The sequence below is a fragment of the Triturus cristatus genome, chromosome 6 (assembly GCF_964204655.1).
Source record: "Triturus cristatus chromosome 6, aTriCri1.1, whole genome shotgun sequence".
NCBI lineage: Eukaryota > Metazoa > Chordata > Amphibia > Caudata > Salamandridae > Triturus > Triturus cristatus.
The window spans coordinates 1739283567-1739310853 of NC_140589.1; the positions used below are offsets into that span (position 1 = coordinate 1739283567).

Below are 27287 nucleotides of genomic sequence, written 5' to 3' on the forward strand. Positions count from 1 at the left end.
CACAGAAGTAGCGATATTTACATGGTCTGCTGGTATAAGCCTTCTATTCCAGAATTTCAATGTCTGTCTTTCTGTTTCTCCCTTTTTGATTTAGAATATTCTACCATCCGTGGTGGAATGTTCTAATAGTGTTATAGCCCTTCTGCCTCCGGTTATTCCAGTTGTTAATGGCCTTGTACCTCTTTGTAGGCCCCCGCCTGCGCTTGGGCTTATAACTCTGGTTCAGGGCCTTCAACAACCAGTATAGCCTTTGCAGTGGGCTATAAGGCTATAGTGAAGCCAAAACAGACCCGATCCAATGCACAGTTTGCAGCTGCCTATATTATTCTTTAAGGGAAAGGAAAGTGTGACGTATTTATTTTGCTTCAGTTTAACAAAGGATCTCTCATATGTGCAAGCAATGGCAGCTGCTGCCAATAAAAAGTGGTGGGCAGCGTGGGGGAATAATAAAAAAAGGACGTACCTGCGGCTGATGCTGCCAGCTACCTTGGTGTTCCTCTCCTCCTGGCAGTCCAGGCTCCCAGATAACCCACCCAATCCAGATACTACTCTCATGCTATTAGCAAGCATGAGAGAAGCGTTGTGATTGGCCTGAGCGGGCTGGTTTGACGCTCGCTCAGGTACAGGAAGCCTGTGCCTTTTCTCCACCTGGCTGTGCAACACAGCTGGGTTGGAGAAATAGAAGTGCGCATTTCGGTTTGACCGGCCTAAGACAGCCGGCAAAAACTGACATGCGCACAAGTGCCCACCACGCCTCCTCCCTGCCGCTGTCCATAGGCATAGAGGATGGTCCGGCCCTGCCACACCCTACACTCACATTGGCTCAGTCAGTGAAAAATAAAATGATGATAAAATTGTTTTATTATCATTTTATTTTTCATCTGCTGGCTCTGAGTAGTGGGACGACGCTCCTCCGCCATTACGGAGGAGCCACCGCTGTGTGCAAGCTACTTTTTCTAAAACGTTTACAGTAAACAATTGAATATTAGACTTCCTATTGCAAAATAGACAGTGTCATTTTCTGTGGTTCCAAGATAAGAAGTTTGTGTGGGTGAACTTTGTGTGAAAGAGACAAGAAAGATATTGATAGCATTGAGGCTATTCTGAGTTGGAACGAAGGTTTGTTTTGCGCACTCTCCGATTACAACTACGGCATAGGGAGATGTTTCCATAGATCAGATTCTTCAACGTCCACTGCTGTAGGGGTTGCTCATGGCAAACCAGCGACAACTGACCAATCGAAAGCAATCATTAATCCAATTTTTTTTGCCGGTATTGTTGGAGTCCACGAGAGCTAGAGTGAGGGTCTGTATCATTAAATTCTCTGGGGCTCAGAGTTTCTGTCATGAAAGAATAACCAGATGAACCAGCATCCCTCGCCCCGGGAGCCTGCCTTCCACGTCATCCGGCAGCGAGGGATTTAAGCCCATCTGAAGACCCGCAGCGCGGGACGCGCGCCTGAAGCACCTGGTGAAATAGCAAGCTCTTGACCTGCTGTGAGGGGAACGGCGCTCACCGGGGGAAGTTTCTCCCTACCTTGCGTTCCTTGCACTTTCTCCGCTGCCGTGAGGGGAACGGCCATCCCGGACTTCATTTCCCAGCATCCCTCGCCCCGGGCGCCTGCCTTCCACGTCATCAGGCAGCGCCGGGGAGGGATTTAAGCCCATCCGAAGACCCGCAGCGCGCGGGCCGCGCCCGGGCCAAGGGCGGGCCCGTCGTTGCCAGTCATTGACAGGAGGAGACAGGACAGGGCTCCCCCTCTAACCCTGAAGGCAAGATCTCTAAGGTACATTGCTTCGTTGCCACCACCAGGTCTGCGATTACCTCAAGGGGCGGACTACATTATTGCCAATTGTATATTTAAGCCGCTGATTACCCTCGTTTACAAGTCTTTCTTTTTATCTTTGTAGTTTATATTTTCTTTTTTCGCCTTCCTCTATTTTCTTTTAAACATAGTTACTGTCACTGAATGGGTAAGAGGAAGGCAATGGAGGGCGGGGGCATTGTGGGGAGTAAAAAGGGTAAAAAGACCAAAATAGCCAACCATGCAGCCAGCAACTGTGTCTTAGACAGAATTGAGAGCATTGTTACCGACTGCGAGGAAATACTGGGAGGTAACATCACGGTGATTGCTGTGGGCGATGAGGTGGGGCCAGGTAACAATCCCCCCCCCCCCAAGGTCATTCCGACCATGTTTAAAAATCAAAAAAAAAATATCACACGCCCTAATCCTATCTCCCACAGCTCACTAATGGACGACACAAGGTTTACATCCGCTCTGGACTCCCCTGCCCCCTGGCCCGAATCCTCGGAGTCGGGGGGGGGGGCCCGTCTCCAAGAAAATGGGTGATGAGTTCTTGCAATCTATCTCATGCTCCAATAGATTCTTAGTGCTGGACTCCGCAGCGGAGGCAGCGGATAGCCCTTCTGGGAGCAGGTGTGATTCCGCTGAGGCCGCGGCCCCTTTGATTCCCTGCACTTGCAAGGCATCTCTTGTGGGCCTTTTGGAGAAAGTTGAAATCCTTCAAAATGAGATAGTCTCACTTGGAAAGATTATTGAAACTTTAAATGCCAAGCTAAGTCTCTCCCTGCCCTCCCCACCTCTCCGTTTTAAAGCTACTTTCGCTCCTGCGGCTATCCCTATTGTCAGCCCCCAGATTGTTTCTGCTGATATGGCACTCGCTAGGGGACCCCGAGGACTGTCTAATTGTGCATTCGCTCCGCCTCCTATGCCTTCTCCTCCTAATCCCAAGTCAAATCATGCGGAAAAACTAAGCCTTTGTAGGCCCCATCGTAACATTGGAAATTCTAGGGGGGTCATTTTGAGGGCTCCACAAGACCACTTGCCTATTGAGCAGCATGTCCCGACCATTAACATCCGGCCCCATGGACCAAACCATACAGACAGGGTGCCAAATAATAGGAAAACAGTATATATGGTAAAAGTCCCCAAACCCTCCCCCAACCAGGGGTACGAAGGCGGCGAATCACTCCGCAACAAGGTTACACACTGGTTGCGCCATGTTAGGGGCTGCAGATCCATCATTAGGGAGGATATCACCAAGGTAAGGAGGTTATCGGACCACAATTCCCGGCTCGACTGCATCGAGCTGGAACTAGTAGATGCTTCTCTGGCTGAGAATTTAGTGGCCCTGGAATTCCGCACTTCCTCCCCAGAGCATTCATCTATACAAATCGGGAGCACACCTCTCTGGGTGCCAATGGGGGTGAAAACCCATCTGACCCCAGTGGGTCCTAGGGGGGAGTCCGGCCTGGACAGGGTGGATTGACCGTCGCAGGCTATAAGTAATGGTCATAGCGTGGTTCCCTCACTTACCCGCCCCAGTGATCATATTGTCCCAGCTGCTTCCTCTTTTCCAGATATTTGTGAGAGCATGGCAATCCATAGAAACTTGACACCTTGTGACATTCTAGGAGATGTAGGGCTAACAGTTACATCTAACAAGATCAAACTCAACATTCTCTCCTGGAATATTGCGGAACTAGAGAAGAAGTTACTACTCCCAGAATGGAATGCCCTTGTGGGAAAATATGAGATCTGCCTTTTCCAGGAAACCTGGAGTTTAAATCCTCTATACAAGTCCGGATATTGTACTTATTTTTGTCCGGCCATTAGTTCAAGCAGGGGACGCCCATCTGGGGGTCTCCTTATATGGGTTAGTACTTCCCTGAACTGGTCAATTATTTCCCACAATTGTATCTCGCATGATATTTTACATTTAACAGTTTGTGGAGCTCCTAACAGACCCTCACTGGATCTTTTTAATATCTATGTTAGGGGCTCAAAGGGTGCCCGGGTTCTGCAACTATTTCATCTCTGGAGAGCATGCTATCGGGCATTCCCCCTACTTCCTACATCATTATAGGGGGTGATTTAAATTGCACGTTTGAACCGCTTGGCAAGGAGGACTTTCTTGGCACCGACGAAGTAGACGCAAATTGGGATATTCCTGACCTTGAGTTACCCCCCTATTAGGAAGTGGTCCCAGAGGGTTATCCAAATCAATGCACTCACGCAGGAATTTAATCTCAGAGTGGCAAATGGGAGCTCAACCTCCGACCCACATGGGGCTTACACTTTCAACAGGATCAGCTCCCCCTCTAGGATTGACTACATCCTTTTGGATGTTAGGTTATGGCGAGATCTGATAGACATGGTAGTCAAACCTTCCTCAGATAGTGACCATAACCCCCTATGTCTAGTACTAAATAATGTTTGGCAGGCACCTGGTGCAGAGGTTAGTTCTCGCCCGTTTTTGACTACTAGAGAAGTAATCCCCACTAACTGTTGCAGACGCCTTAAATGGCTAAAATTTGCCAACCAGGAATACAAAATGGAAAGCATTAAGGGCATTCTAGATGCCGAGATCAACAAATTAATGAATCTTTCTAAATCAGCGCAGGTCCAATCTAAACTTTATCTGACCTACCAAGACTTCATTACCAAACTGAGTGCCTTTTTTACTGTTGCAGGCAAAGCAGGCTCTAGATGTACCCTGGCAAAGGCTGGTAACCCCTGGTATTCTGCAAAATGTAAGGAGAAAAGGGCGGCCCTTTTACAGGAAATTAAGAAAAAAGATCCTATGGCAGTCTCCAAAGCAAGAAAGGAATATTCTGCGGCCCAGAGGGAGGCCAAGAAAACTTGGGACGGGAACCATTGGCAAGATCTAAAACAAGCATCCAAAGAGAAAGATCCGAAAGGTTTTTGGGACCTTATTAATAAAAGGGCCAGTAGTATCTCGCTCCCTATTTCTAATTATGTCACCGCTAATCAATGGACGGATCATTTTGCTAAGTTGTATTCTGCTGATGATATCTATCTCCTTCCCCCAGCCCCGGGCAAGGCAGCGGGCCCGGACGGTCTCCCAGGAGATTTGCTCCTGCACGACCTGGAGACATCGGCTGTTTTTATCCTACTGATGCTGAATTTAATAGCGAGGGGGTCACCTGTGCCAGATTCTTGGAAAGGAGCTGAAGTGGTCCCCATTTTTAAAAAGGGGAATAGGGAAGACCCTTCCAACTATCGACCGATTAGTTTAATCGATGTGTCACAGAAAGTGGTTGGCAGGGTGCTCCTGGCCAGGATTGGTACTTGGATGGAAGATAATGGCATTTTGTCACATTTCCAAGCGGGCTTTAGGAACAAAGTGGGAACAATTGACCAGGTGTTTAGATTTTTCACGATCTATTGGAAGACAGTACTCCTGGGGAAAGGCAGTCTCTACCTGGCCTTTATAGATTTTGAAGACCGCCTTTGATCTGGTACCGCGGGGGAAACTCTGGTTTATTTTACCACAATTAGGTATCGGCCCCCCCCCCCCCCCGGTCCTTGATATTATACAGCGCCTGCATAATGGAAATTATGCCAAAATAAGATGGGGGTCCCAGGGGCAATTGTCCGAGAGTATCGTGGTGAGCAGGGCGGTCCGCCAGGGTTGTGTGCTGGCACCCACCCTGTTCTCTTTATACATCAACGGGGTGGTTGGTTTCCTGCGACAGGAACCGGCAGACGCTCCTTCCTTGGCTGGGGAGAAGACCCCGACCCTCCTGTTCGCAGACGATACTCTCTTGATTTCAAAATCACCGGGGGGACTCCAGAGGCTCTTGAATAGGTTTGGCATCTTTCGTGAGTCACATGGGTTGAAAATTAACACCACTAAAACTAAGATCATGAGTATCAACCCGTCCAAACATTTCAAAAACAACTTCACCCTGGACGCGGTCCCGCTGGATATTGTGGAGGGATTCGACTATCTGGGGATTCGCATCTCCAAGGACATGAGGTGGGGTCCCCACTTAGCCAAGATGCTTTTAAACCATAAGAGGGCCTCCGGTGCTATCGTGAGAGAACAACGCCTATCTTGGTCCAGGCCAGTGGCTCCTGTGCTTGCTGTCTATGAAGGCAAAGCGCTTTCCTCAGCCTTGTATGGATCTGAGCTCTGGGGTTTTCAGAATGTTGATCAACTCGTCATATCTGAAAACAAGTTTATGAGAGATATAACCTCTCTACCTATTTCAACGCCTCTGAAGCCTTTGTTCTTCGACCTGGTTAGGCACTCTATTCAAGACATAGTACGCCTGTGCCCCCTTCTCTTTTGGGCTCGCATTCGAGGGACTGCCGAATTGTCCAACTACGCGGCAGCTCTTGATGAATTACTACTAGCCGACACAGGGAGCAAGATTAAATGGCTATCGGGATCTTCGGAAACTCCTAACCGCAATTGGCCTCAAAGAGGCTTGGTGCAGCCAGACCCCACCAACAAAGCAGGTTCTAAAAAGAATTTATTGGGAATGGGTGCAGTCACAGGCCATCCAAAATCCTAGATTAGGGAAATTGACTGAGGAGTTTTTTCAGCATAAAATCACCTGTAAATTGGAACCTTACCTGGATTTTATCCAGACCCCTAGAGATAGGGCTTTATACATGAAGTTGAGATTCGGGACACTCCCTACTAACAGTCTAATTGCAAGTTGGAAAGGGTCAAACTTGACTCCTTCACCCTGCCCGGGTTGCGCTTATCATAACGAGTCTATTGCTCATCTCTTGTTCGCCTGTCCGGCGTACAGGTGTGCTAGAACTAGGTTGCTAAAGTTGGTTTGCCAACTCCTAGGACCAATGAGCCACCAAAATGCACTCCGCATCCTATGCACAGATGTATCTTCACTTACTTTGATATGCGTGGTGGCCAAATTCTTGGGCTGTGCTTGGCTAATAAGAAGTAAGATTTTGGTATGGAAGCCAAATTGCCCCACCAGCCCAGGAATGAACTGTGATTAGAGACTAGCCAAATGGGGTATCAATTCCGGGCCTCTCTTTTATATAGGTTTTTTAGCCATTACTATAGCTTTATATTTTTTATGGTTTTTATAAAATTTGCACTGGATATTGCATTGCACAACCTGTACTAGGTCATGATTTTATCGTCTTTTAAAAAAAATAAAAAATAAAAATTGTGTAAATGTCTCCTTTTTAATCTTAAATTGTACTGCTTTCATGATATTTTATATCGAATAAAGCTAAACTAACTAACCAGATGAACCACTCTTACCCTTGAGATATCATTTGGCACTGCCCAGGAAGCCGTGAGCCTCAGTGCCCGCTGCAATACTTAACAAGATGTGGTCTACTGTACGTGACCAACAGAACTTCTGGATAAGAGAATTTAAGACCTTTCCATGTAACCAAGTGGGCTCCTTGCACCAAAGATATTTATTTCCATTTGTTAAGAGAGGCCTTACGAAGCCACCTTAGGCGTATGCTGTACGACTTGCGCAGACTCCTTGCAGATTGTTCCAGGAGCAACCAGTTGTCAAATTGTGGGCACAGCAGGACTACAGATCTAAGCCTCTTTAAGCCTCACCATACATCAATACTCCTGTTCTCAAAGCATCGCAGTATGGAGTTCCATCAGTACTGCGGCTTAATACGTGGTACCAGCAGACCGCGAGAATATGAAAAGTGGGTGTGGGTCATACGTGGTCTGAGTTGGCCAATCTTAGCTGAGCTCCCAAATGTTAGAATATTCAGAGTCAACGGTGTTCTGAATACAATCACTGAGTCCTGAATTCAATCACTCAGTCGTTCATTCTGGTGTTGGTTCTTTCTGGCCACGTGCTAAGAGGTGTGCGAAGGCACAGGTACTTCCGTTCCACTGGAACAGCCCTTGATGAACACACCTTCTGTTAATCTGACCAATCACCATACCTTGGAATCAAGGGCCACTACTATATTCATGGGACCACTTTGTTTTGTTGTTCCATTTTGCGGAGTTCTGCCGTAGAGATGGAGGCTCCTGAATGTGACACCTCAGGGTTACGAATGTCTAACACGACGAACATCAGAAATGCAACCAAACCTGTGCGCAGTCCAGATGGACTGGATGTTTTCTGCAATTTACTGTAGACCTGGGAAATTCCCTCGTCTTTCTTGTCTTTGTGATTACACAAGTGCTCTCAGTACGTGCCAGAGCAGTCAGACATCCTGAACCTACAGGTACAGAACACATGTTGGAAAAGGTGCTCTTGGTGAAGCTTGTGTGCACAGTGTGGCTGACCTGAAGGTCAGAATCTGGGCTTTTGTGGTCAGATAGCAGGGCCGGACTGCTCATTCATTCTATTGGGCATTTCCCCAGGGGGCTGGAGCCATTGAAGGACGTTTTTTTAAAGCCAAAGGCATGACTGACCCTTTCTTCAGCACCCCCATGTTAATTACAGCAGTCACAGCAGATGCTTTAGGACTGGGGGGGGATTAAGAGAGTGGCAGTAGCAGGGTTTAACATTTTTGCCAGGGTTGCTTCTGCTTCTCAGTTCAGCCCTGTCAGAGATGGTGTTGTATTAGTGAAATATTCAACATGCAGAGCTGGTGAGCCTCCCGACTCCAGCCTGGCTTCCAGGGGTGGCTCAGGGACGTAACACAGGCCCCCGCAGCCCCTGCGGTGCGGGGGGGCCCCAAGCTCCAGAGGGCCCCTCAGCACAGCACTTCGGCCGGAGAGCTCCTGATAGAGTACGGAGGGGGGGGCCTCCATGTACCTTGCAGGGGGGGCCTCCTTGTACCTTGCAGGGGGGCCCCCCTCAATTTTCATTACGCCACTGGGGCGGCTTCTTCGTAATGGCAGAGGAGCATTGCCCCACTTGTCAAAGTCAGTCAGTGAAAAATAAAACCACATTATCCTTTTATTCTCAGCTGACCAGATGTCCGTGTATGACGGGGCGGGGGGAGGAGTGATGGGCACTGTAAAATGCGCCTGTTGGTTTGGTCAGCCCTCTTAGGCCGGGCAAACAGACAGGCACACTTGGGTTTCTCCAATCCGGCACGGTTTGAACGGTGAACCAAGCCACTCAGACCAATCCTGTTGCTTCTCTCATACTAGGTATAGCATGAGAGTAGCCCCAGGATTGGGTGGGGAGCCTGTGTCCAAGTGAATGCCGGGAGGAGACCTGGAGAAGATCGTGAGGTGTACGTCCTTGACAGGAAAATGTATTTTTTACTATTTTTTTTCATTCCCTAATCCACGTGCGTCCCACCCCCTCTTCCACCACAATAAATTTAGTTATGCTGCAGCCGCCTGCTGGCTTCAAATTACTTCACAAAACTAACCTGAAAAGTGTTATTGAGAGACGCAGTTATTGACAGAATCTGCTAAGAGGGTAAGGACAATGATGAGTGCGGGATCCAAGCTACTTACTCGCCAAAGTTATTGCTGCCTGGAACTCCCTTTCCATAGGTGACTCCTTCAGCCAGTCGTGGTGTTTATCATGAATGCTGGACGTTTTGAGACCATAGCGGATGTGGCCTTACGGCCAGAGCTGCCAGGTTTGAAACTGGGGAACCAGGTTCTCTGCATTAGATCAACATCTGTGATTCTGGGCAAATCAGTTAATCTTCCCATACCTAAAAAACAAAAAAGAATCTGACCTTGGTGATGTAACTAATGCTCGCATTAAGCGCTCCAATACCTTATGGTCGAGTTTTCGCTATATAAAACTGCAAAAATAAAAAAAGATGTTAAAAGCAAAACTGCAAGTCCCAGAATACAACATGCTGCTGGCTAATCAAAGATGTCAAACATGCATGGCGCTGTTTAGCAGCTAAATAAGGGCACCAGTGTATTTATTGCAAGATTGGTAAGTATCCACTGTAAAGTATGCTCTGTGGACCTGGTTGTCTTCAAAAGTCACTCCAGTTGCATAACTCACATGGTGGGGGGCAGGGGCATATGGGCCAGAGGTACAAAAGGTTTTTGCTCTCAGTCTGCTGCAATCATTTCAGATGTGCCGGATTAGTATGCTTGGGGCGTAGATGCTGTGCAAACACTAAACCTGTGATTTGAACAAAACTTCTGTACTTGTGGTCTATTGCTGTTTGCATACTGTCGACCACGAAACCCGAAAAAATTGGTTCTACCTGTTGCTTGCGAACTTGACTCAGATTGTACGACCTTTTGCAAACCACTGCATGAAAATAATCTTAGAACTTTTTTGCGTATTTTTAGGTGTGGGCTTACATACAGCTTTAGCCGTCATTTCAGTCAAGTTTCCCAGTAAATCATGACAAAAACCAGAGATATTTACATACATAGGTAACCTTTCTGTGAGCCCTTTTAGCCGACTGGCCTGTTCAAGTGTCATTCGCGTTTTGCTCCACCCTCCACTACACACAGGATGGGGAAAAGCTTACTTCATCCATTGTATCTCTTGCTCTTTGAGTGACGGCTTTCGCCTGATCCTATCTGCACAGTCACCTGAATATTAGTGCACTTCAGCGCCAAGACTGGTGTTCCTGGAACACTACTTTATTTTCATATTTTTTTAAATCTATTGTTACTAAATTGTTTTTCACTTTGCATATGTTTGTAAAGAAAATAAAACACATTGCACACTTAAGAAGGACTTTGCTGTTGGCTTTGCCTGTGCTTGTTTTTGTCAGTATGGCCTCTTTTGTTAGGAAGGGCAGGGCGCTACCATAAGAGAAAATGTCCACTGCAGCAAAGATGCTAAGCCATTTCCTGCAGGCCTCTATTTTTTTTTTTTTTGTGCCCTTCAGTTCCCAACATCATACACCTGCCCTTTACCTTACCAATGAGCTCACGTTAGGCACATATGACACTTTCTACGGCAGAAAATCCACCAGCCTGTCAGTGTCTGTCTGTCCGTCCCAAACTATGGTACACAATTTACCAACACTGACAGGATGAAGGCTGTGCGGTTGGTCTTGGTCAGATCCAATTCCGATCTCGTGACCTGCGAGTGTTTGTCTTGCCGGATCAAACTGTAAATCATGCGTCATGTCGATTTCATTGTGCCAAGTAAAACTAACACTACTGTGGTTTCTTTCTAGGTGACTGCTGGCTCCTGGCCGCCATCGCCTCCCTCACCCTAAACGAACAGATCCTGACTCGCGTCGTTCCCCCAAATCAGAGCTTCACGGAGGACTATGCGGGCATCTTCCACTTCCAGGTACGTACAACATATGTATTCCGTAGACTACCAATGCAAATACCCTCTTGTCATTTACAGACCAGACTTGCGCGCGGGTGAACAGCGCCACCTGCCGCACAATAGGAGGGACAGTTTTGGAACCTTTTTACATTTGTGTAAAGAGGTGTGACCTCAGCATCCCGAACAACTGAAGTCTTTAGTCCTGAGCACTGAGGGATCTGAGGTGAAAACCTGTGAGAGGGGGCTGCAGAGGAGGGTGTGGTGTGAGTTGTTCGGGTTCGGGGATGTTCTGTTTCGTGCAGATGCAGCCAGGGATGCTCGGTTTTAGGCGGGTCAGGGCTGGAGTCGACGCCAAGAAACGGACATGTGACTGTTACTGCTCAGTTAGGCAAATAATAACGCGGGCAATGCTTGTCCTCGTGTCTTGTATCCTGACTCCCCCCCCCCCCCCCCCCCCCCCCCCCGCCTCCAAAATAAGGTGATGACTTCAGCTGTTGCCAAACCGAAAGTTAGTATTGGACAATACGAGAAAGAGGGAATAGCGACAGTGGAAAGATTGTAAGAAAACTAAGCAAGGGCGGCAAGACGTCGGACGACAAACTGGCACTAGGTGCCCGCCTGCCTCTATGTACTCCACGCTCAGAGTGTGTGAATTGGGGCATAAGGGAGGTCACACAAATAGTTTATTTTGTGCCGGGTGGTTTCCGGTGTTCGGCACCGGCACTTAATTGCCAACAGTGGCACTTATAACAGTCTGTCACACTGTTGCGCTGTTTGTCTTGTTTTGAGATGAGCGCATCAATAGTCGTTTATTAATTTAATATACGTTTAAATGACTAATACCTGCCACCCAAACCATTCTTATTGGTTGTGAGCCTCGAATAGTTGCATTGTCACACTTTAGAGTGTGATGGTTAGTATGTGTGTTTGAACTGTTCTTGGCAGCACTGGCAGGAGCAATGTGTTGTTGTGCAAGCTTCAGTGGCCTCCTGACTAGGGCCCTGGTCCTTTAAAAACATTTTTTTGTTTCAAATTAAGCACTGCAGTCCTCTAGCCAATTCACACTTCCTTCAGACATATTGGCAGACGTCACAGAGGAAAGCCCGTATAGACACCTTGAGACCATGAGGAGTGGGTGTTTTGGGGTGGGGGCTCGGATATCCCCACAGAAGGTCACGCCTTTCCCCCAAACCTAGCCAGCCAAGATATAACAACAACCAGCATAGCTCCCCGAGCAGCCGGTGCTCAGCGATGAGGAGGTGGCGTGAGGCCGAGTCTCAGTGGAGTAGTGCTATAATTTTATCACAGTGGTAATATAATGGGAATGTCCTGCTAGGGTTTTATTTTATATAAAAAGACATCACTTTAGTAATATCTCAGAATATATAAATATATGCAAAGTAAGAATGAAAGTCAAAAAGCAACCAACCTTGCCAATAGGTCTGGTCTTGATACAGTTGTACAGGTTCTATGTTGAATCCATTGACAAACACTGCACGTGCTGGTGCTCATGTGCCTACAGAAACAACCCAGATGTGCACTTGAACGCACATGTACACAGAATCAGGCCACACGCGTAGCAGCACACGCAGAAGCAGGTGGATGTTGGTTGGAAAAATGCTTAAATTCATGGCTGTGAGGTGCTATAGAGGGATGGACAGCTAGCTGGGGGTGTATGCAATGGTGGATGGAAGGATGTGTAGATAGAAGGGCGTTGATGCATAGCTGGGTGTATAAAAGAGTGAGCGAATAGATGAATGCTTTGGTCTCAGTGGATGAATGAGTGTTTGCTTGTTAGTGGATGGATATATGCTTGCACGTGGTTTTGATGGAAATATGTGAGCGAGTGGATGAATGTAGTAGTATTTAGAAGTAAGACTAGAAGAGCAAATGTTTTTAAGAGTAAATATACATATGTAAGAGTAGTAGTAAGTAGGAGTAAGATGAGGAGTCAGTAAAAGTAAGTATAAGAGTGAGAGTAGGAGTACCTGGAAGAAACTGGGATAAGTCGAGGAATAAGTGTAAAAGAAGGAGTAAGAGAGTATGTGGGAGAAAGATCCGATGTACAGAGGAGTAGAAGTAGGAGTACGATTAGGAATATGTGTAGAGTAAGAGTGGGAGTAATTAAAAGAAAGTGTATTTTTAAGTATGAGTACCAGTAGGCATAACTAGGGACAATTGTAGGAGTAAGTGTAAGAGACAAAGTAAGCGTAGAACTAAGTAATAGTATATAAAAGTTGTAAGAAACTGGCTCTATATATACTGCAGCAAAGTGAGGTACAGTGTTTAGAGTCCAAGGGTCTCCAAAGATTTGGCAGAGGTTAAAGTTAGATAGAACCTTACTCTCTAAAGTGGTAGCTTGGTCGAGCAGTAAGGCAGTATCAGAGGACAGTGTAAAGCATTTGATGTACACACTCAGTCAGCAAATGGTCTCACACACTCAAGAACTGAACTCTAGGCCAATGGTTTTGTATAAAAAAAATACTGTTTTATTTCTAGAACCAAGCAAGCCTGGTACAGGTATGCATATAAATACTTTGCTGTAGTAAATTACTTGTATGAACACAGTTCAAAATTGCAGTATGACCTCTACTGGTTTTGGTTACAGTTTTAAGTAAGCAGTTTGCAACACATTGCAGGTATAGTACATTCAAATGAATGGGCTTTTAAAGAAAAATGCAGTTAATTACTTTTCAGATTACTTTTGCTAACACAGGACTGGATCCTAGTTTCAGCCCTGGGACATTTCCTGAAAACAGGTGAGTAAATGCGTTTTGGTTAAAGGTATGATTTGTAAGGAATATTATTGCATTTCAAAAAGTTGACACTTAGAAATTTTTTCACATAGAAACACCAATGTTCTCCCATAAGAGGAAATTCACTGAGCAGGTAAGTTACTTTTGCGTTACTTTTGTAATTCATTGCTGGACTCCTAGATTCAGCACTGGGACATCTACTCAAAACAGGTAAGTAATTACGTTTTTGCAGTTTGTACGATTTTTAAAGAATATTCTCGTATTTCAAAAGTTGAGACGGAAACTTTTTCACTAAGAATCCCCAATGTTATCCTAAGGAAGGAAATTCAATTCACAGGTAAGTTACTTTCTAGTTACTTTTCTTACTCTGTGCTAGACACCTGGGTTCAGCACTGGGACCTTTCCAGCAAACAGTTGAGAAAATTTGGTTAGGTCATTTGTGCGATTTTTAAGGAATATTCTTAGTTTTCAAAAGTCGACACAAAAACTTTTTGAGAGAAAAAGTGTCAATTTTATCCTATGAGGAAAAGTGAGTTATCGGTCTCGAGGTAAGTAATCGGTCTTTTGAGTTAGGGTTCTGGGGTTAGACTCTGGTTGCACCCCCAGTGGCACTAGGGTGGCCGGTTGCAGAGTGTTGAGGCCCAATGTTATCCTATGGAGGATAGGGGGGGCTCTGGTTGGTGGTGGCTGGCAAGCAAGACACAGGGTTGTGGGAGCAAAGCTCCTAGGGTTAAGCTCAGGGCAAGTTTTTTTTTTGTTTGTTTTTTTTGTTTGATTTTCGAAACTTTTATTAAGGAAATTTAAAACAACACATTACATTGTGCGACGGATCAGATCAATGTACACAATAGGTTCCCAGTCATGCGACATGAATGTAAAGCCTCTCCTTCCTGCAAGAAGCAAAATCGTTGTGATACTGTTAATACAACAAAGTTACCGAGTAAGTCCCTCCCCTCAAGGGGGTTGTGAGCGCGGCTACAGCGCCAGTGGACAGTGCTGCGGAGTGGGGGGGGGAAAGGGAGGCAATTACTGACCAGCACCGGCGGCCGCCGTGGGCGGGGAGCGTGGGAGAGGCAGCGCCGCTGGGAGGGGCTCGGGAATGGAGGTGTGTCACTAAGGGTCCCCATATGTCAATAGGACGGGACCTCGCGGGCAGTAAATCCCAAAATTCCAACAGCAAGGTCTGACACCTAGAGGCGTCCTCCAGCCAGTGATCAACCCCCGGCGCAGGTCTGCGACCCCAGCACATGGCCACCCTACGCCTGGCAAGGACTAGCAGCATCGAAATCAAGCGGCGAGAAGCATCTGGACAGAATTTGACAAAGCCTAGCAGACACAGGGAGGGATCAGGCTGCACCGTCACGCAAGTAATTTCTGAGATCGCCTATTTGGGGACCAAGTTAGCACCAAAGGGGCACCCTCAGCGGCGCTAGGGCAGCCGGGTGCTGTTTTGAGGTCGGGTGCCCTGTTGATTTCAATGGATATTCTCCGGGACAAAGAAACCCTGCAGGCTCTGGGACGAGGATCTTCCAGGAGTGACCACCATTTCGAGGGGAAAGTTGGGATGTAGAGGGATGGTTAGGCACCACTTAGTTGGGCACACAAGGCCGTGGGGCGTCGGGTGCAGGGGTGCCTTTGGATGTCGGATTTTCTTACCTGCTCTGGTCGCGGTGGGGGGGTACTCTGGATTGAGGCTGCAGGCGTCATCTGTAAGCTTGAGGCTGGTCAGGGATCACCAGATCTCTGGTCAGGATCACCTGGGGACCTCCTCGTGGTGTTTGCACCCGCCGAGCCCGGCCCGTGTTTGAGTGAACAGAGTGTGCTCGAGTCGCGGTTCCTGGCTGGCACCAGAAGCTGCAGTTTAAACACTTCCGGTGTTCTCGGGAGAAACAGCTTGGAGAGTGAAGGCAGGCAGGTTCTCCGGGGTTTTTGAGGTTGCTGGCCACTGGACACGCCGGAATTTCGCAGGAGCAGGTTCGGGGGAGACAGGCCTGTAGGGCTGGGGCCAAGTCAGTGGGCGTCGTCCTCTTGTTATCTCTGCACAGCTTTTCGTCCTTCTTTTCTTGTGGTTGCTGCATCTCAGGAAGGAGGGTTCAGGGTGCCCCTAAATACTAAATTTAGGGGTGTTACAGGTAGGTAAAGGGCAGGACCAAATGGGTCCCTTCCCTGAGTGGGTACACCCCCTATTCTGCTACTCTCCAGTGGAAGGGGGCAGGAGCCTGTCCCTGGTTGGCTGGGTCCCCCTAACCTCAAGATGGCGGGGACTCTAGGTTGTGCTTCGCCTCGCCCACCTTAGGGGTGGAGTTGGCAGAGGTGGGTACACCTCTCTTCCTCACTTGTTTTTCCCGCCGGTTCTCCCGCCCAAAGTGGGGGGTAGAACCGGTGGGGACCAGTTGATGAAAGCATCAAATGGTCTGGAGAGTCTCACAAAGGCGGCATGCCTTTGAAGCTTCTCCTTCGTGAACCCTGCCCATCCTGGGGGAGGAGGCTTGGCACCTCGTCCCAGGATGTGCATTGTTTCAGGCCCCCAAGAGCAGCCGGCTCTCGACCCAGGGGTCCAGAAACATGTCTGGTGGTGGCAGCCTGCGCAGCCACTCAGTCAGGTCACTGGTAGTTGGTCGTTTTTCAGGGGGCATCTCTAAGATGCCCTCTGTGGTGCATTTTACATTAAATCCCACACTGGCATCAGTGTGGGTTTAATGTGCTGAGAAGTTGGATATCAAACTTCCTAGTCTTCAGTATAGGCATTATGGTGCTGTGGAGTTCATAATGACAACCTCCCAGCACCATATACTCTTAATGGCAGCACTGCACTTACAGGGCCCAGGAATGGACCTGGGCACTGTAGGGGTACAGGGTTCATGCACTTGTACCCTCGCCACTGGCATAGGACACCCAGCTAGAGGGGTGACTGATGTATGCCAGGGCAGTGGTTTGTGGGCATGGCACACCGGGATGTGTGCCATGTCGACTTTGTTTTGTTATGCACCAAGGCACTGTGCCTGCAAAGGCAGTGTGTGTGTGTGTGTCAGGGTACAGGGCCTCTAAGGGGGGCACAATAAGTGCTGCAGTCCTTAGGGGCCTTCTCTGGTCACAGTGCCCTGGGTACCTATGGTACCATTTACCAGGGGCTGGCATGTGGCCAGAGATGCCAATTGGATTTTGTTTTGGGGAAACACAGGCCCTGGGGTCCTGATTGGCAGGGCCCCAGAGGGCATTAAGTCAAAGAGCCTCAGTAGTCTGGCAACAAAAAAAATGGGATGGGGGGGTTACTGCAACAGAAACCCACTTTCTCACAAAAGCGAAAGTAGGAGTAAGCATGGGCCTATGCAGAATTAAATGTAATGGTAGCAGTGTATGTATGACTACATGCAGACATCAGTAGGAGTAAGTGTAGGAATAAGTAAGAGTAGGTATACATAGGATTAGAAGTAAGTCTGGGAGTAGGATTAGGAGTAAATAGTATTAAGAGTAGAAGAAAGTAGGAGTTGGAGCATCTGTCTAGATGGAGTAAAACGTAGAGAGTAAGACTAAATCCGACTAAGCTAAAACATTTGGCACCGACCATGAAAGAAGCTCACTGTCGTGGTGCTTGCAAGAGGTCCGGCACTTTCTAAAACTGTGTTTAGTTGATATTGGTTAAGCAGATCAGCCCAAAGATAGATTAATGAAGTGTATACGACATTGGAATCTTTCGCAAAGCTTTATCAGACAAAGTGAGTGGTGTGTTACTTCTGAAAAGGAATTTGTCGAATTTAACTACATCCCAACTTCCCTCGATGGAATCTACTCGATAACCACATTGTAAGCCAAGAGGCCACACACTGTCATTATATAAACATAAGATCACATGCTGCCAGCAACGCCAAACGCAGTTGGCAGGAGAAGAAATGTAGAAGCATAGCTGGAATTCCTTTCACCAAACCAGAGAGAATATAGAAAAAAAACAGATGCACTGTCTGCCAAAAGCCATTCAGCTTCTAAAGGGCAGCCCACACCTATTCACTGAAATAGCATAAATGAAACGAAAAGAAACAACCTACACTGTAGTAATGTATTCAGACAAGAGATGTACAGTTTACAAACGCCAGCCAACAGCTTTTCCCCCTCTTTAGATGCTAAAACATGTATGAAACCATTCCTGCTGTTTAATGCAAAACATCAGTTTGCTGTGCTAATAATTTCCAGATTTATTATTGGATTTTGTTTAAAAGCATCAGAAGTACCCCCTAGTTTAATAAAACAAAACATTGTTCTGTCTTCTATTGGAAGAGAAGTTTCTTAAAATGAGAGACTGACCACGTCCCTAGGTGCAGTTTAAACATGTAACTAGGCAACATGCCATCACACGCATTGTATGACCCTCCCCCCAACCCTATCCAAGCACCCGTCGACTGTCCTGTGAGCTGACCAGAGATATGGGAAACGCTCACGACAAATCTAGTGGCTAAGAGAGGCTACCCCATGGTCTACTCTTTGTATGCTGACTGTGTGTCACTGTGTCACAAGCTTTGTTCCAGACTGCCTAAAATAGGGCATATGCCCCCCCCCCCCCCCCATCTTTAATAAAAGAAAGAGGCAGGGATCCCGATGATCTGACCATGCGTGCACAGTCTTCAAGCGACCAATCGCGAATGTCTTGAAAACCTGCTTGGAGGCTCACCTTGGACTCTTCATCTCTAAAGAATGACCTCTTCGGTGAGCTTCAATCTGACGTGAGATCCTAAGACGTCACAGAAACCACATTTCTAAATCCAGCTGACCATGCTCTTCATATTTTAGATAAAGGTAACCACCGCCACCTCACGCTCCTTGATCCATCAGCTGGGTTTTGTTCACTCCAATCTGTTTAATATTCTGAAAGATAGAAGGAGGCCAAAGGGAGCCGTCCTTGGTTTATTTTCTTTTAACCTTGAGAACCGGGGCCACCATGCAAAACTACCCAACTCTTTCCAACCCCCCCAGCGCAGTGAGAAGGTGTCCCACACGGGTCCATTTTGTTTCCTTAAACGCTCAAATATTGCATGCAACTATGAGGCTGAACTTTTCCTTCCCTATGAATATTAATAGCGTCTCCCATGCTCGGACACCCACAGAGTCCTAGATAATGGTACACCTCCTCAAGCTCATCCTCTTAAAACCCAGTTCTTTTGATTCCTGCCCCCCTCATTGCATCGTCCTAGCCCCAACTTGGCTCAGCTTGTACTCTTTGCTGGCATGCCAGACTACCAGTGTGGACTGGACCAAATCACTAAGCTTTGTTCTTGACCAGAATTTAGGTTTGAACACTTTTTATTAATATTTTGTTGCCGTATTAAACTATCCATCAGAAGTATAAATGGGTACGTCAAGCTCCGAAGCGAATGATGGGCAATTCCTGAACGATTTCCCCCCTTTCAATCGTCTCTCTGGATCATAGCGTAATAGTCGTTGCTGGACAAGAATTTAAACCTGTAGGTACACATAAACGTTTTGGTGTAAAGGACTCCACATCTGCTCAAGCTCTTGGAACGTATTAATTCACTCAACCCAGAAAGTGGTTTCAAACAATTCTCTGTTAAGTGTTTTGCATATTGTATATGGCAGGTTACCCCTCTTTTTCTATTGCTATGTCTACTTTGATTAAGACACCCAGTTTCCATGTTATTTATAAACCACTCCATCGATTTTTAACATATCATGTCATATCACACATGCATCTATTAATCATTGGCAGTAGTTATGGAAGACAATATTGGAGTCCACAAAGAGGATTTGTGATGGGTAAGATTACAGCACATTCTGCGTCCAAAAATGTATCAAGATAGATAATTTCTCAGGACAATTTGAAAAAAGGTCCTCGCAAATCTTTGGATGCTTTCGTAGACGCCCATGGGCAGAATGGATCGGAGTGCCTATCCTTCCGTCACAGCCTTTCTGCCCTTGTGGGGGCTTCGGGCGGTCTCCAGGGCCTTGCTCTACCCCTCTTGTCTAGTATCATCCTGATATTGATCCGCATTCTAAATCTCCTTGCATGTTCCAGATCTTCCATCCCAAGGAGGGCTGTTATGGAGGACAACTCCATGTTTTAGCCCATACCTCAGACTGTACGTGTGTGTGGTCCCGGCACCTCTTAATCTGCTCACACCTGCAGATTGCATAGAAGAAATCACCCATCAGTGTATGACACCCAGGACAGTTGGGTGGGAGCTTCTTTCATGCTCCTCAACCTTTCAGGTGTATAGTACATTCTATGCAAAAACATGAGTGAATAAGGCATACCATAGCTGAGAAAGCAATTTCCCTTGGAGCACCTTTGCCTCCTTCCATCTTTAGGGCCTCATGACAACAATCTGGTCCCACTCATGTGGCTGAGGGACCAGTTTCAGTGTTCACCATTATTACAGATGTATATATTGACCAGAAACCATCTCTTTCTCAGTCTGTATGTAATGCTAAATGTAGATGAAATGGAAAATAGAACTTTCTCTGAGCAAATCTCATGACGGCCAGGCCAGTAACTGTGGAGATTAACCGGTAAGAGTTCAAACAAATATTGGCAATGCCAATAGGTCTGTTGTTGTCTGCCAGCCTTTTGCTTTGTCAGTGTTTGTTCTTTGTCATGTTTTTGCAAAAGTTTATTATTGGGGAAGCAGCTCATCAGTCTAAAACAATATTGGCTAAAATCAAATGTTGTTTGTTCTCAGAAAGCACACATTGCCATAGTAGAACCTGACACATTAGAGAGCTACTTTGTATGTGGCTGTGCTCCTTGTGAAAGGGCATAATGATGTCACGGACAGTGAAGTTAGCCGACAGTGGCTCGAGTGGGCTGACCCACTGTCCCTTGCTAAAAGCTATAGGGAGCAGAAGAACAAGCATTGGCATGGCCAATAGGTCTCACCTTTGGGACCTTATAAGTATTCAGTTATGCAGTACAATATCCTGGGTGCAACAACATCATCTGTTGCATGGCTTAACACTGATAAGGTCCCAAAGATGAGACCTATTGGCTATGCCAATGCTTGTTGAATTTCATCGCCATGGGTTTGCAGGTGTGAGGGTGGACCCGTCACAGAGGTGGCCCTCTCTGTCCCCATGGAGAGGATTAACTGACGGCAACTCACACAGCGGACGGAGCCATTGTTTCTTGTCCATGGCTACTGGAGCAACTTGCCTCTTCCATGTGTCGGGCATGGTGAAAGTGCCCCACTGACTTAGGATGGAGCACAGGACTTGATGGAACGTGGTCCTTTTCACATTCATTCCAGTGAGAAAAGAGATGAATAGAACGAAAAGGGTAAAATTATTTGCATCATTAAGACTGTATGGTCTTAAATAATAATGGTGAGATTACGTATCGTACTGCTCATCAGTGCTTTAAGTGGGCCGGGTCTGAGCACCGGCAGGTTTTTCAATGGGGTCTCGAAACGGATCTCTATCGGGCTCAGTTTTGTGCCCTGGCACAAGCAGTCCGTTGTTTTCCCAGACTGCAGGGACTGCAGCACATCGATGTGAGCTGCTCACACTGCTCGCTTCTCACTAGTGGAGAACTTACAGTATGACGTCATGCCGGGTAAGCGTTGTAGGGGAAGGAAAATCCTTTATATCTCCCATGTGTCTGCTTTTTAAAACACAAGACTCCGGGCGCTATTGCGAGTGAGGCGGCCCTATTGAATAGCGAACACTGGACATTGCCACTTCTCTTTTTGAAACTCAGGAGCAGCAACATTGTCGTGGTGTCACCAGGGCTTTAAGTGGAAGCTTTTTCAATATTATATACAAGCCATAGCTGCTGCTTATTTATCTTGTGCAACTAACAACCATTGACGAAGCCAATAGTCCTGCCTTGTTGTAGGTATGATGTTACTTGTTGTATCATATATGTGGATGCAATGACAGAAACAGCAAAATACAAGTCGGGCAGCACACTATGCTAAGCACAGATTTTTAGCTTGTGTTTTAAGCCACGCCCTTAATTACATTGGCCACGCCTCTTTGAGAGACCCCCAGTTTTTTCATCCCACTTAAAGCCCTGCTGCTCATAATACTATGGAAGCCGCAACTATGAATGTAGCATTACTCATTGGTTGAGTATCAATTGTTATTTAATTATTCTGTGCTTTTAGGTGTTGTTACTTAATGGGATCAATATTGTGAGGTCAAAAACACTGCATCTGATGTGCAAGTAAGGTTTGTATGTCTGTTGTCCGAGGTACAAATTGCAGTCCTAACCATACCATGAAAATGTCATTGTTTTTAGTTTTTAATTCGCAACCATACCGCTACTTCATTTTTTTCAAATGTAATTTCTAAGGGTTTTTTAATTTTTACTTGTTACTGTGTTGTAACCACGACTATCCAATGACTTCATTTTTTTTCTATGATATATTTTTTTGGGTGGGTGGGTCTTTGATCAAAAAATACAAGTGCAACAATTCCCTGCAACCAATTAACCATGGGCAGCCAACCCTCCGTGCCCAAACCGGAATACTTTATAATGATAATTTCTAGATAACTAATGAACAAAGTTACACCAAACCAAACAAAGACCCGTCCTTAAGTTAAGGGCTACTTACATGCGCGTTTTGCTGTAACAGTTTTTTCTGTATAGAAGAGCAAACATTCTAATGGCAAATAAAATGGGAAATGTCACTATTGGGACCCCCTTTTTTCTGACCCCCACTTGATGAATCTGCATGAAAATTGTCATTACGAACCCAAAGCTGAGGGACTTCTTTTTGGGAAAAGTTTTGCAGGTTATGGCTAAGCTCAAGGTTAACTGTGCATAGGAAACATGACTCGCAAGAGCTGACGACTAGAGGGGGTCATGATGCTGGCGCTCTCTCTCGGTAATGATAATAGCATTATGCACTCCGTGCATCTGCATATATGTTTTATGCCAAGGCATATTTCCTTGTGCATTTGTATAAAAAAAGGTATTTAATCAAAACCGGGGTACAATCACATTAAAGAGACCAACTGATTATTCGGAGAGTTGTTTCCTTATGCAGATATAGTGATTTTTGTGTTTTTAGGGTATCTGAACTTTATACCTTCAGTCCCCAACTTAACTAGATGCCTAAATGAGCCCCGGAGGAGTGGGGGGGGGGGGGGCGGTTGGTTGTAACTGAATAACAGGTGAGGTGACCTGAAACGGGTACAGTGCCATGATCTTTCCCCCCTGCAGAGTTCTTTAGTAAAATCAACATTAAAATATGGCATTACTAAACACCCACAGTGCAGCCATGTTGCTGCCTATATTTCTCACACCGTTTAGGGGCGCTGATTGAAATTGGGTGCTATGTCAGGCTTAGAGTACTGTTCACATTTGTTGTGTTAAGTTTTTGGCTACCAGACAACTTTCCAGACTTTCTGTATCAAGTACTCTCCCCTTCCACCAAGCATTCCGAGACAGACCTTAAAAAGTATCCTGACCAGTGCTGAAACATTATGAGGAAAAGCGCTTGCCAGGCGTTTACTTTTTTCAGGTCCTTATGTGTTATTCCTATTTACAGGCCCTTTGACAATCTCGCCTCTACTACTTGAGGCTGCAATGCCCTACTGACAAACACAGTTGGAACATGCACTCTGTTTCTGAAATGCCTAACCAAAAATGACTGAATATTAGTTGGGTATTGTAGCAGACACAAGAGCATACTTGAATGCATTTTATAGTAATGTGACGCAAAGTATGGCGCGTCCAGTGCAGCCTGGGACTATACACTGGAATACAAAAAGCCGTCAAGTTTATGCCTGTTCTAAGGGGTAGTGCAGCAGTGATTAGCGGGCCTGCGATTTTGAAGGTGGGGGCATGGGGACAACATTTAGGTGCACTGTCTGACTGGGATTTCACTAGATTCCTGCTTCCCCATCCAAAATGTGCTCTGGAAGCGATGCACTAACTGTACGTCACTTCCTAGGTGGGCTGCGATTAGTGCACCACAAGAGAGCTTGTTTGTCCTTGTGCAGCACAGGTCAGAGGTAACAACGTAGGGGCAGAAGTGTTCCCCCATTTGCAACGACCACATCACTGTGCAAATGAGGAAATGCCTCCTGGACGTACAAGGTTTGCACCTGCGTGATCAGTATTATAGAAGGGGCTGTGAAACGTAGAAGTACCTGGAGGATACACAAAAACCCCAGTGCAAACTCTTGTCGCATCTCGCCGACTGCCATCCCTCTCCCCAGGCACTTCCTGACATCACACCTCAATACCATGCAGTGTGGACTAAAGCAAACAGTAATACAAAGTGTCACATGCATTCCATATCATGCAAAATTTAAGGCGAGTTCAGTTAACCATTTTGTGTATACGCTTCAACTTACAGTAAAGGAAATATTAGTGGGTTGATGACCTTTCCATGTAGGAATGGTTTCAAGGCACTTAAGGGACAACATCGGCAAATTCAAACAGGCTGCAAAAAACAGTTCAAAGGTCAAATGCTTTTCCACAAGCAGCTGTGTAATGTGAGGCTCGTGCCAGTTCCAAAAAATGACCAGCACTGAAAGACGAGCACGGCCCGCGGACGCAAAAGTTAGAGTACTCGTGCATGCAGAGCGTTTGCCTTTTGGGAGTGAGCAGCAGCAGGCGCGATAATTGCTAACAGATGGCGCCGCTGCTCGCTCCCTTAAGGGAAACGCCATACATGCACGAGTACTAATAGGAAACAGGGCAAAACATGCACGAGTTTCAACAAAAGCATGGAGCTATTTTAAGAGGTCACTCCAAAACAGCGCTTGCGTGCTGCGTAGGCGAGACCTAAAAACGTGAATGGCACAGTAACAGACAATCGATGAAGAGGGCTCGCTGAAAGCCCGTAGAAGTAAGAATATTATACATCTAATTTTAGTAGAATCAAAAGTTCTTGGCAGCTTCAGACCTGGAAAGGGAGGTTTCAAATAAAGTGTGAACAGCTGTAGATGTGCATGTGTTTGTGCTACAGTGCTCATGTTTGCGGTTTATCGAGGCATCCTTTATTGGGAGTTATAGGATTATAACACGTCGTCATCCAAATATAAATGCCCCGTTATTTGTAAATGAATGCAGACATACAGTTCTAACTTCAATTTTTCACAAAATAAACATGAATACACACAGATGAAAAGAGCAGAAGACAAAGATGGATAAGTACAGCAGAAATGTAAAAATAAAAAAATGCCTACCTTGTAGTACAAATTGTGGGTCTTATAAACAAAGGGTCTTAAAACCTGTTACTAGAACTTTGCATTGTGTAATGCCCTCTATGACCCTTTGTCTAGTCTGCAGTACAGAAAACTGCCAATAAGTAAATGAGCAGAGACAGTACATGGCATTTGCAAACAAGTTGTTTTTGTTTTGTTTTTACAACTATTCAGTGTCTCTGCCAATCATTCTAGCATGCCTCACTGTTAAGGTGTATTTGGGAAACATCCGTTGTTCGCAGCTGGAGCATGGTTCCTTTAAATAACCTTTTCCTGATTTCCTCAGTTTTGGCAGTACGGCGAGTGGGTGGACGTGGTCATCGACGACAGGCTGCCCACCAAGGATGGAGAACTGGTCTTCGTTCATTCCAAGGAGGGCAACGAGTTCTGGAGTGCCCTGATGGAGAAGGCATATGCCAAGTAAGTAAGCTGGTACCCAGAAGCCCAGCGGACCTGCAAGGGTTTAAAGAGTTCATTGTTTCTCCACTTTTGTATTTCACACTGTTTGTGAGGATCTGACTTTCACTTTACCCACAGTTTTCTTTACAATGTCCACTTTAAAAAATATTTTTCACATGTGTATCATCTTGGGGTACATTTTGTAGCCTTAGTGTTATTTTGACAAAGTCTTTGTAAACCAATTTTGCTAATCTTTTTAAAACCACCTTTTTATTAGTAATACGTGAATTTTCAGATAGTTTAGTAAATTAGTACGAGGAACAAACTGAAACTAAGACATTAAAGAAACCTTTCAATAAAAAAAAAAAAAGATGGCAACATGCAGGGTTTTAAGTTGGATGGAAAAAGTGGGGGGGGGGACTAGCTTTCCTTTTAAAGCAGTGTGGCCTTAATAATTGTGTGTGCCTTTAACACATAAAATAACATCCTATGCTTCCCATGTCATACTACACAGTCAGTATTTTGGTTCCTCTCTGAGTTTTCTGTTACCTAATCCAGACATATCATACAGTAACAGACATGCACCTTAAAGTCGAACCTATTGGCTTTGCCAGTGCTTATTAGCAGTATCCGATGAATAAGAAACTACAATGATTTTGTTGTAAATAATTGAATTTGAAAATGTTTCGGCTTTGAAAATATGACTGAATTAAACATTACTAAGTCTGTGGCAGGGTCAGGGGTGTTCAGTGTGTCCCATCGCTCGGTTTCTCTCCTTCACATCCCTTTCCACTGCAGCCGCTCTGTTAGAACTTTACGCCTTTTTCTGTCTGCATCTTTGATATCTTCCATCTCCATATCACAAACCTCATCGCTTTCCTCTTCAGCACCTGCGTTTCCCTCTCTCCAGCTTGTACCTCTTTGCATCTCCTTTGTTTAACTACACAACTACTCACACAACACAGTTTCCTTTCGCCCTGTTGATATTTCAACCACTGCTGAATGCCTCCTTCATAAACTTCATAGAATAGCAATTGGCAGATATGACCATGTCTCTGTGCGAGCTGCTGAGGCCATGGAAAGATGCGCATGTATTCTGAACATCTTGGTGACCCACTGACAGGCATAGTGAGAAACTTGCACTGCCTTCAGTCTTAACTTCAGAACTTTCATTTGCAGCGCGTACAAACACCCACCAGTGGCGGTTCCCTTCGCGAAGGCAGAGGAGCGTCACCCCACTGCTCTGTGTGCAGTACAAAAAGGAGAAAAATAAAATGATAATGGGGCAATATTATCATTTTACTTTTCCGTCCTGGCTCAGCTGGTTTAGTATTTTATAGGCTGGGCTGTTGCAGGAGCAGGGGGAGGAGTGGTGGGCACTCCTAAGTGCGCATGACGGTTTGGCTGGCCATCATAAGCTGGCCGAACTGTCATGCGCACTTAGCATGTTCTCCACCTAGCTGTATTGCACAAGCTACCAGTCCCTGTATGAGTGCCGAACCATGGCACGCAGACCAGTCACAACGCTGCTGTCATGCTGGTGACAGCAGCGTCTTGATTGGCTAGGTGAGTCTGGGAGCATGTGCTTCCTGCTTCTGAAGTCGACCGAAGAGGACCAAGAGGCAGTAGTCGGACCGCAGGTAAGAGTTTATTTTTCTTTTTGACAGCCATCCCTGCCACCCACAATCTGAACTCAGAGACACTTGGAGGTGATGCAGTTCCCAATACACACATACGCAAAGGTATTATGCACAAAATCCTGCAAACACTCTTAGGAAATGCAAGATTAAGTAGACCGCGTATTTGTCTGCAAAGTTAATGACCTGACTAAAGGGCCCAATGGGGACTTGTTGCAATGTCAGTTTTTAATTACTGCCAAGTCTGAGACCCACACTAACCCTCCCTATTTAAAACCCTAAAAAACCTACTACATTAAACTATTCATTCTGTTGAATTATTTACTGTATTTCCGATTGTTTAGAAAGTCAAACTGTTAAATTGTATTCCCTG

General features: G+C 46.0%; 1 protein-coding gene across 1 annotated transcript in view; it reads left to right on the forward strand.

Moving 5' to 3' along the window:
* Positions 1–27287, forward strand: part of LOC146821903 (calpain-2 catalytic subunit-like) — a 221126-nt gene that overhangs the window by 104269 nt on the left and 89570 nt on the right. The window contains exons 3-4 of the mRNA XM_085612993.1: positions 10859–10977; positions 25165–25298. Coding sequence (XP_085469119.1) covers positions 10859–10977; positions 25165–25298 — 253 coding nt within the window. The remainder of the gene's footprint in view (positions 1–10858; positions 10978–25164; positions 25299–27287) is intronic.